The following is a 9258-nucleotide window of genomic DNA, read 5'->3' as shown; positions in this document are numbered from 1 at the left end:
CCATTGTCATCCGTCTGTTCCAGCCAGGAATGTTGGGATCATTCTCAGATGCTTTGTTTCGTCCCACACCCCATGTCTGATTCGTCAGCAGGTAGCCTTGGCTCTACCTTAAAAGTGTGTCCAGAATTTGACTCCTTGCTCATCCAGTCACCCTGCTGATCTGGCCTCACCTGGCTTAGGGTCACAGTCCCTCAACCAGCTCTATCAGTGCCCCTACCCATGGCCTGTCCACTGTGGTCCTTTCTCTACGCAGCATTAAAAAAAATTTTTTTTTTCAGTTTATTTATTTTGAAAGAGAGAGAGAGAGCACGAGAGAGAGCATGCAAGCAGGGTGGGGGCAGAGAGAGAGGGAGAGAGAATCCCAAGCAGACTCTGCATTGACAGTATGAAGCCCGATGTGGGTCTTAAGCTCACAAACCTTGAGATCATGACCTGAGCTGAAATCAAGGGCCGAATGCCTAATTGACTGAGCCACCCAGTTGCCCCTCTACACAGCATTTAGAGGGATTTTTGTGAAAGCATGATTCAAATCACGTTATCCTCTCAATCGCCTCCCCCCCTTCCCCAGGTGGCTCCCAGTTCAGATGAACAGCTAGCCGATCAAGGTCATACAAGGTGCCACGTGTTCCAGACCCTGCCACCTCTTTGACTTAATCCTCCTTCTCTGACTACACTGACAGCATGGAACCTATTTGGGATTCCCTCTCTCTCTCTCTCTCTCTCTCTCTCTCTCTCTTTCTCCCCCTCTGCCCCTTCCCTGCTTGTGTGCATGTGAGCGCTCACTCTCTCTTTTCTCAAAATGAATATTAAAAAAATAATAAAATAAAGGGAAAGAGCATATAACCCATTTGTAAATTATAGGCTACACAACTGGAAAGCATTACTTTTCCATGGATAATATACACAACACATGTATTGCCTGCTTTACATATGGTAGCAGGTATTTTTCTTTTAATTTTTAAAATTTATTTATTTTTGAGAATGAGAGAGACAGAGCACGAGCAGGGGAGGGGCAGAGAGAGAGGGAGACACAGAATCCGAAGCAGGCTCCAGGCTCTGAGCTGTCAGCACAGAGCCCCATGTGGGGCTCGAACCCATGAACTGTAAGATCATGACCTGAGCTGAAATCAGATGCTCAACTGACTGAGCCCCCCCCCCCCAGGCGCCCCTGGTAGCAGATATTTTTATTACTTTTTTTTTAAAGTTTACTTATTTTGAGAGAGAGAGAGAGAGAGAGAGAGAGAGAGAGAATCCCAAGCTGGCTCCATGCCATCAATGCAGAGCCAGACATGGGGCTAGATCTCATGAACCCGTGAGATCATGACCCGAGTGAAATGAAGAGTCAGATGCTTAACCAACTGAGCCACCCAAGTGTGCCAAGATTTGTATTTTTTATTTCTTTATTTTTTATTTTTTAAAGTAATCTCTACCTATGGTGTGGGGCTTGAACTTGTAACCCCAAGATCAAGAGTTGCATGCCCTTCGGACTGAGCCAGCCAGGAGCCCTTCAGCTCACTATTTTTAGCTGACAGTTTCCATCTAACATTCTTTATTTTTTATGTCTTTATTTTTCTTTATTTTAATGTATCAGAGTGGATACATTAAGCTAGATTCTACTCAGCAAGGAGACTAACAGACTTAGTACCTTTTTATCATCATAATAGACTGCATTAAATATTATTAATAGAGTAAGCCTCAGTAGAAATGGGGGCATCTTCCATAATAACCGTTTATAAACAGCATTCACTTCTTTACTACAGTGTAGGTTCAGTGAGAGTGAGGGTCTCGTGTGCCTTCTACACCAGTGTTTCCCCGGAGCCTGGCATACTGCCTGACCTATAAGAGGCACTGGTTGGATTATTTCCAGAAGCCTCCTATGGGCCAGGCCCTTTGCTGGGCCCTGGGGGCCCCCAAATTAATCAGGCCTCGTTCCTGCCTTGGAGTTCTTGACGTCTGAGCATGTGTGGAAAGTGGTGGAAGGAGAGACACTTTGGATCACGCCAAGTAAAGGTGGTCCCGGGAGATAATAATTGGGCTAGGGGTGTGGGAATAGCATCCAGGACTGAGGGTGGAGGCTTCGGATTGGAGGACCTCAGCTCTGAAGACAGAACCAATAGAATAGAAAGACCAGGTGTCTAGGTGATCCAGGTGGGCCCGAGGACTGGGCAGAGTTTCTGCAGGATGGAGCCTCAGAAGGAATTCCCTGGGGCTGGGAGAGGCTGGAGAAAGTTAGAAGGGACTGGGATGACCTGGAAACACTGGTGGCACTTGGGCAAGACTGGCAGAGACCCAAGGAGACCAAAAACTGGGACAGTGTCAGGGAGCCAGGGACCTGAGGTCTTGGGAAAATCTTCAACACACATGTCTTGTCAAGAAAAAGGATGGAGGTTCTGGAGGACAGTTCCATTTTCAACGTCACGTCAGCTGATTCAGGCTCTCCTGGAGGCTGTAGTCTATCCTTATTGGCTTGAGGGGCATGTGCTGGAGGGCACCAAGAACCTGGGCCCACAGTCAGCCTTTGATGCCAACAACTGCGGAAGCCTGTTGGAGCCTGGTGCAGCCACGTGTGTGTGCACACGCGCGTGCCTGTGCCTGTGTGTGCATGTGCCGTGGTGAGGGTGGCACTCAGGGAGATGAAGCAGGAGGGGTGTCTGGTTGGTTCAGTTGGGAGAGCATGTGACTCTTGATCTTGAGATCGTGAGTTTGAGCCCCATGTTGGGTTAGACATTAAATCAATAAACTTAAAAAAAAAAAAAAAAAGAGATGAACCAGGGTTAAAGGCTGGAGACTGGAGGTGGAATGTAAATGAAAATGAGTGGGATTGAGGTAGGATTTATAGGACTTGGGGTGGAGTAGGAGGAAGAGGGGCATGGGGCCAGAAATATGATCTGGCACGGGGATGGGAGTGAGGATAAGGTTGAGTCTCAGGATGAGGATGGGTTTGAGTTGGGGATTGAGCTTGGTTTTGGAGATGGGGTTGGGGTTGAGTTTGGGGCTGGGTTTGTGAGTAAGAGGATGGAGGTTAGGTCAGGTGGCAGGACAGGGTTAAGGAGTAGGTTGTGCTTGTGCTTGGGGATGGGACTGACCTTAGCGTTGGTGTTGGTGATGAAAGTGGGGTCTGGTTTAGGAATTGAGGTGGAGTTGAGTTTGTTAGAGCTGGGTAGAGCTGGGTTATAAATGGGGCTGGGTTTGGGGTTAGGGATGAAGTTATGGATTGGGTTGAGTTGGGGTCAGGTTTGGGAATGAGAATAGGGTTGGGTGGGAGGATAGGGATGGAGTTCAGGATGGGGTTGGGTTTGAAATGGGGTAGAGACTGCAGATGGGCTCTGTGATCTGACACCTCCTTCATCACACCTCCACGGCCCAGACTTCCTGAAGCCTGTCTGTTGCTCTCCGCTAGAGCTACATCCACCACCATTTTTGTGTCGGCGCCCTGTCGCTTATGATCTGAATCTCTCTCTGGGAGCCTGCCCTTCTGAGCATGTTCTCAGGAGTGGCCAGCTATCTCAGTGGTGAGGGTCTGGGGGAAGGATGGGGGTTTGCAAACTGGAGTCTCCGATAATGGAAGAGGACCTGGGCTCTTGAGTCACTGTGTTGTGGGGCTGCTGGCTCAAGGTCATCTTCATGACAGAGGTCCTCTTCTAGGCCATTCCCCGGTTCATAGAGGTCAAGTGTGCCTGAGCCTTCTACCTGGGCTGCCACACCTTCACCTGACACTTGCTCATCTGTGAGGCATTACCTAGGACCTGGTATTGGTATGGGCGGAGGGGGCTTGCTCTTGGAGGGTGGGAGGGTCCTGTGCCCTTGCCCCTGCCACTCAGGCACCCCGATGAAGGCCACTGGACTGGAGGCCCTGCTCAAAGCAGAGCTGTGTGTGAACTCTTCTTACCAGATAAGGATGTGGGCATGTCTTTCTCCCCACAAACTTTCAGAATTGTGATTCTCCACCCTCTGCTTGCCTTGGGTATAAGCTCCAAGCCATCGATCCAGGAATCTGAGCCCCTGCCTGCCTGCCTCTTCCTCGAGACCTGAGTCCAGGCCTCCAGACCTTGCCCCCTCAGCCCCAAGTATCTTGGCCTCCGGCCCCCTCTTTCTGCAGAGACGCCAAAGTCGGGGCCCCTCTCTTCCAGGATGGAAGGTTGCAGAACCCACAGGAAAGCATGACACAACCCTCAACTGTCCCCTCTGGCCACATCCCCCATTTAACTCACACCCTGGCCTCACTTGCCACCTCCCACCTTGAGGCCCCCAAGCCTCTCACACCTCTTCCAGGAAGCATCTTCTGATGTTAAGGGCTCTAAGGGTGGGAGGTACAGAACCTAAAACAGACAGGCAAGTTCTGAACCACCCCTCAAACCACTGATGAGGTGACACTCTCCACCACACACTATGAGGGGACTTGAATCTCCTTGGGGGGAGGGCGTTGTCAGGGTAACCAGGAAGGGAGGGCTTACTGCAAGAGTCAGCTACTGGGAACTGCAGGAGACCACACCAGCCTGGTTTCAAAGGCTTAAAGGCTTCTCTTTCTGGAGCTCAGAGGACCCACGATCACCAGCTTCTTCATCTCCCAGGCCCCAGACACCCAACTGCTCATCTCCATGGAGCTCTGTCGGTCCTTGGCCTTATTCACTGGCTGCCTGGGCCTGGTGTCCATCCTGATCGCTTTGAGCACGGATTTCTGGTTCGTGGCCGTGGGGCCTAACTTTTCATTTCACTCGGGCCTCTGGCCAGAGGGGTTTCACAATATGGTGGCAGGTAAGGGATGGCAGTCTCTTTTGGTGGGGGGGAGAGGGGCTGCGTGAGGGGCAGGCACCCAAATCTTCTCTCTTGCACAGCCTACATCCACGTGACACAGAGCTTCAGCATTCTGGCCGCCCTGTGTGGCCTGGTGTCGGTGATCCTCATGGTCCTGTCCTACATCCCCTCAGTGTCCATTCCAGGCCGCGGGCCCCTTGCCTCCTCTGTCACAGCCTTTGTTGCAGGTAGACTCCAGGCTGTACCTGGGGACTGGGGACTGGTGAGTTCCCACAGAGGTGCTGAGCAGTCTCTCCTGTCTTCATCCTCAGCCATCTTCGTGATGGTGGCCATGGTCGTCTACACCAGTGAGCGGTGGAACCAGCCCCAACACCCCCAGATCCAGTCCTTCTTCTCCTGGTCTTTCTACCTGGGCTGGGTTTCGATGATTCTCTTGCTCTGTGCAGGTAACCGCTGCTCCAGGAACTGGAGAGGCCGGCTGGGGGGCCTCTGAGAGAGCAGGGTGGGGCAGGTGTTAACCTCTCTCTGTCACCCCAGGTAGCCTGAGTCTGGGTGCTCATTGCAGTGCCCCCCGGCCTGGCTATGACACCTTGTGAGCGAGAGAGGCGACAACAGCAAGATGAGGCGCTATTCTCTGAAGACACCATCAGGAGCCTCAGGCCCCCGTAGCCCCCTCTCCGGCCCTCACCCCCAGCCCTCCCCCAACCCCTTCATTTGCTTCTTTACCCATTCAACAAACATTTGCTGGGATCTGGTAATTCTGGGATTAATTCCGTCATGACATAAGCTGAGGGCAAGCCAGCTCCATGCTGGGTGACAGAAAGGACTCAGAGCCCTTACCTGTCATCCATCTGCTACCAGCCGGTATAGGGGCCACTGTGGCCCCGTGTCAGCTCCCTTCTCCAGGCCTTGCTTTTCTCCCTGTTTCCATCTCAAGACCCTGTCCTTTGTCTTTCCCACATTAGTGCTCTTTCCTTCTTACTCCCTGCTTTTGCCACCCCTGTCTTCACTCTGGTCCTCCTCGCTCATTTCATTCACTCATTCACTCATTCATTCATTCACTCCTTCAGCTGACTTCTCCTGAGTTCATCCTTTCTGTTGGGTCTCCCTGGGGATGCTGATGGGAACCTGAGACCTGGGCCTTGCCCACTGGGGGCTGCACGTCTGGTGGGGGAATTGAGACAGCAGTCAGGCGGTGGCGGGGGGGAGGTGAGCTTTCTGGGGAGAGGGTGTTTAGGGGTTTCTCGAGGGCCAAGGCAAAGTCATCCGGGCAGTGGGGCCCAAAGGTGTGGAGAGGCTGGAGGTTTTCAGGGGATGGAGAACAGTGCTCTGTGGCAGAATGTGGAATGCAGAGGTCATTGGGGTGTGAGGGTGGAGAGGTGGGTGAGAGCCAGGCCCCTAAGGCCACAGTGACTCTCTCTTGAGAGCAATGGGGGGCTAGAAGAAGGTTGTGAGGTGGGGAGGGACAGCGCCAGCTGTAGGTGCCCTATAGATCCCTCTGGGATATGCAGGGATGTCAGAAAGGACAAAGGAGCTTGGCAATGCAATGGGTATGACTGGGACCGGAGCATGAGACGGAAAAGAGGGAAGGGGCCAGAAAGATTCAGGGGCCGGAAGGAATGGGACACAGGGATCCAAGGGCTTTGTGGAGTGATGGGCAGGAGGGGGCCAGGTTAGTGCCCAGGGTTCTGGTGCAACCAACTTGGGTGGGATGGTGGGGTCATCCCTGTTTTGGTGGGAGATGTTGAGCTCAGTTGGGATGTGGTTGGCAGGGGTCTGGGACAGAGAAGTGGGCTGGAGATGGTTTGGGTTGCTATCAGAGAATCGGTGGCCGAGGGAGCCATGGCTGCAAAGAAACTCATCGGGTAAGAAGGTGCAGGATGGAGATTCCAGGAAAACTAGCCCTGGGAAGTGGAGGGAAGATCAAGAACAGGAGCCTGCATGGGGGTCTGAGAGGGCACAGCCAGAGAGTTGGGGGCCTGGAGAGCTTCTGGGGTCAAGGGAAGAATTTTCAGAAGGATATGGTCTATCATGTCATGGCCATCTGACTCTGAGCTGTCACTTTGTTAGAAAAGCTGTGTGTGTGTGGGTTTATGTGTGTGTGGGGGTGTGTGTGGGTGTGGGTGGGTGGTTATCTCTTTAAGTGGCTGATGGGAGAGGGGGTTCTGGAACTCCTCCTGCCTCACAGAGACCCAGTCTCCCTTCCCCCACACCTCTGGACTCTGTGTCTAAGAAGCCCCCCTGAGCTGGGTGTCAGTCATTTAGGTGAGTGTGTGCATGGGGGTTGGGGGAGGGCACTGGACAGGTTAGAGGCACACTCCACTGGAGGATGGAGATCTTTGAAAGACAGAGAGGTCCTTAAGCTGTGACTCCCTGTGGGTAAGGTCTCAAGGTGCCCAATAGTAGCAGTAGGACATGGGAGAAGGAGGTCTTGGGTTTGGGAAGGGCCTGAGGAAGGGGTCCCCAGACAGGGGTGCTGGGGTGAAGTCTGGGATATGTAGGGACATGTGTGTGTGGGTCTCAAGGGCTTGAAAGGGCTGAGAGAGGGGCCTGGGGGTGGGAGGGGTGGTGGCCAATCTTGCGTGTGTGACCCTCCGCAGCAGCTTCCCTGGCATGGGGGTGAAGCGGCGCCTTCAGAGCGGGGGCACCTTGCTGGGCTTCTTGGCCCAAATCCTCACGATTCTCTCCACTGCCACCAACTACTGGATCCACTACCCTGGGGGCCACAGTGGCCTGTGGCAGGAGTGTAATGGCGGCATCTGCTCCAACATCCCCTGCCAGAGTGAGGCCCCGCCCGCCCAGATGTCCCCCACTGGACAGACAGCACCCCCCCCCCCCCCCGGCACTGAGCACAGCTGGCCCCCTCGCCTCACACAACAGCTGGGCACATCCTGCGGCGCCCCCACCCTCACCCCTTCCTCTCCAGTCTCAGATCCACCTGCTCCTCCGCGACAAAGACTACCACGAACCCCCACTTTGGGATCTGCTTCCCTGTTGGGACATTAACCGCCCCTCATGAAGCAACTTGCGAGTCCCTATCCAAACTAGACCGGCGGGTGGGGGTGGTGGCCCGGGGCGGCACCAGCGCGCGGCTGAGGCGGCAGCTCTCCCCAGCCATGCTGGCGGTGGTGGGCGCGTGCATGGTGCTGGCGGCGTGCTCCGCCGTCGTGGGTTTGGTGATGGGGCTGCGGATTCTGTGCCACGAGGGTGACTCACGGGGCCAGACTATGAGCGGCACCTTCTTCCTCTGCGGTGAGATGGTAGCGGGCCCCCAGGCATAGGGCGGGCTTGGGAGTTGCGGGGGGCAGGGACCCAGGGTCTTGCACTTGGAGGCGCTCGGAAGGGAATGAGGGGAGGGGCCGGAGACCCAGAGGAGGGCGTGGCTGGGAGGAGGGGGCGTGGCCTGGGCGACGGGCGCGGTCTAGGGGCGCCTCCGCGCTGCGCCCTGGCTACGCTCACCCCGGGCGCGGGGCCCAGGGCTGCTGCTGCTGATCGCCCTGACAGGCTACACCGTCAAGAACGCGTGGAAAAATGACGTCTTCTTCTCATGGTCCTATTTTTCGGGGTGGCTGGCTTTACCCTTCTCTATTCTTGCGGGTAACCTGGACAGCGGGAAGAGGGTGGAGGAGACTGCCCTGAGCACCCTCCTCCCCATAGACTCCCCGTCGCCCTCCCAGGGACTCCCCAGCACACTCCGCTCCCGACTCCCGCACACCCGGCAGGATCGCCCTTAGAGCTCCGGACCCCCGTCCCCGGGGCGCTCCCCGTCATCCGCCCCAGGACCCACCGTCCCCCACCCGCCCTCCGCTCCTCTCCCGCCAGGCTTCTGCTTTCTGCTGGCGGACATGATCGTGCAGAGCACGGACGCCATCAGCGGATTCCCCGTGTGCTTGTGACCGCAGCCTGCCTGGGGCAGAATAAAGGAACGGCTTTCACCGCCGCGGCTCGTGTGCCTTTCTGGGGGACACGAACGCACGTGGGAACACGTGGGGGACACGAACGCACGAACGCACGTGGGAACATGGATATGAAGAGGACGGGGGACCGGGACACGGGGATCCCTGGGGCCTCAGGGAGGACATAAGCACATGAACCTACAGGGAACGTGGAACATGGGGACATGAGCTTGGAGTGGACAAGGCACACGGACTGGGAGGGGGAACGGGAATCAGGGGTAGTGGGGTCAGGAGCGCACAAGGTCGTTTGGAGGGGATGTAGGGACTTGCAGGGAAAACGAGTATAGGGGAACATAAGGGGCATGATCATGGGACGAGGAACATGGCAAAAAGAAAATGGGGAGACACAAGAGGACGTAGGGGACACGAGCATGGCGACTTGTACAGTTGAGGAAAAGGCGGGGGACTGGGGAAGGGGATAAATCGAGGACACTGGGAAAAGTTTAGCATTCATGGGAGGAACGACGCTCCACTCCGGGAGCATCTCCCTACGCTCCCGGCCTTTCCCCTAGTTCCCGGCCACGCCCCCTCCTCTAGGTCAGTTTCC

At 55.2% G+C, this 9258-nt stretch overlaps 2 protein-coding genes across 4 annotated transcripts; both read left to right on the top strand.

Annotated features, from left to right (window-relative positions):
• Positions 1-4417: 4417 nt before the first annotated feature.
• NKG7 (natural killer cell granule protein 7) lies at positions 4418-8690 on the top strand. 3 transcript variants are annotated; one of them, XM_053211019.1, is made up of 7 exons: positions 4418-4755; positions 4836-4982; positions 5067-5201; positions 5293-7134; positions 7356-8007; positions 8260-8352; positions 8578-8690. In XM_053211019.1, exons 1-4 carry the CDS (start codon positions 4599-4601, stop codon positions 5349-5351), a joined length of 498 nt encoding a protein of 165 aa, XP_053066994.1. In that variant the 5' UTR covers positions 4418-4598; the 3' UTR covers positions 5352-7134; positions 7356-8007; positions 8260-8352; positions 8578-8690. The 3 variants fall into 3 exon arrangements, with proteins under 3 accessions (XP_053066994.1, XP_053066993.1, XP_014925517.1); XM_053211018.1 differs by having other exon boundaries at positions 7356-8352; XM_015070031.3 differs by having other exon boundaries at positions 7356-8690.
• On the top strand, positions 7128-8690 carry CLDND2 (claudin domain containing 2). The gene is made up of 4 exons (XM_027037202.2): positions 7128-7537; positions 7870-8007; positions 8233-8352; positions 8578-8690. Exons 1-4 carry the CDS (start codon positions 7369-7371, stop codon positions 8649-8651), a joined length of 501 nt encoding a protein of 166 aa, XP_026893003.1. The 5' UTR covers positions 7128-7368; the 3' UTR covers positions 8652-8690.
• Positions 8691-9258: the final 568 nt, after the last annotated feature.

Source organism: Acinonyx jubatus, chromosome E2 (assembly GCF_027475565.1).
Source record: "Acinonyx jubatus isolate Ajub_Pintada_27869175 chromosome E2, VMU_Ajub_asm_v1.0, whole genome shotgun sequence".
Classification (NCBI taxonomy): Eukaryota; Metazoa; Chordata; class Mammalia; order Carnivora; family Felidae; genus Acinonyx; species Acinonyx jubatus.
The sequence above is the reverse complement of the archived record's forward strand: the minus strand, read 5'-3'. Positions and strand labels throughout refer to the sequence as shown.

Bases quoted from the DNA above. Each gene is read 5' to 3' on its own strand.
- NKG7 (XM_053211019.1), top strand. From the start codon at position 4,599: ATGGAGCTCTGTCGGTCCTTGGCCTTATTCACTGGCTGCCTGGGCCTG. The intron at 4,983-5,066 runs GTAGACTCCAGG...CTTCATCCTCAG, and splicing joins TGTCACAGCCTTTGTTGCAG to CCATCTTCGTGATGGTGGCC. The intron at 5,202-5,292 runs GTAACCGCTGCT...CTGTCACCCCAG, and splicing joins GATTCTCTTGCTCTGTGCAG to GTAGCCTGAGTCTGGGTGCT.
- CLDND2 (XM_027037202.2), top strand. From the start codon at position 7,369: ATGGGGGTGAAGCGGCGCCTTCAGAGCGGGGGCACCTTGCTGGGCTTC. The intron at 8,008-8,232 runs GTGAGATGGTAG...CGCGGGGCCCAG, and splicing joins CGGCACCTTCTTCCTCTGCG to GGCTGCTGCTGCTGATCGCC. The intron at 8,353-8,577 runs GTAACCTGGACA...CTCTCCCGCCAG, and splicing joins ACCCTTCTCTATTCTTGCGG to GCTTCTGCTTTCTGCTGGCG.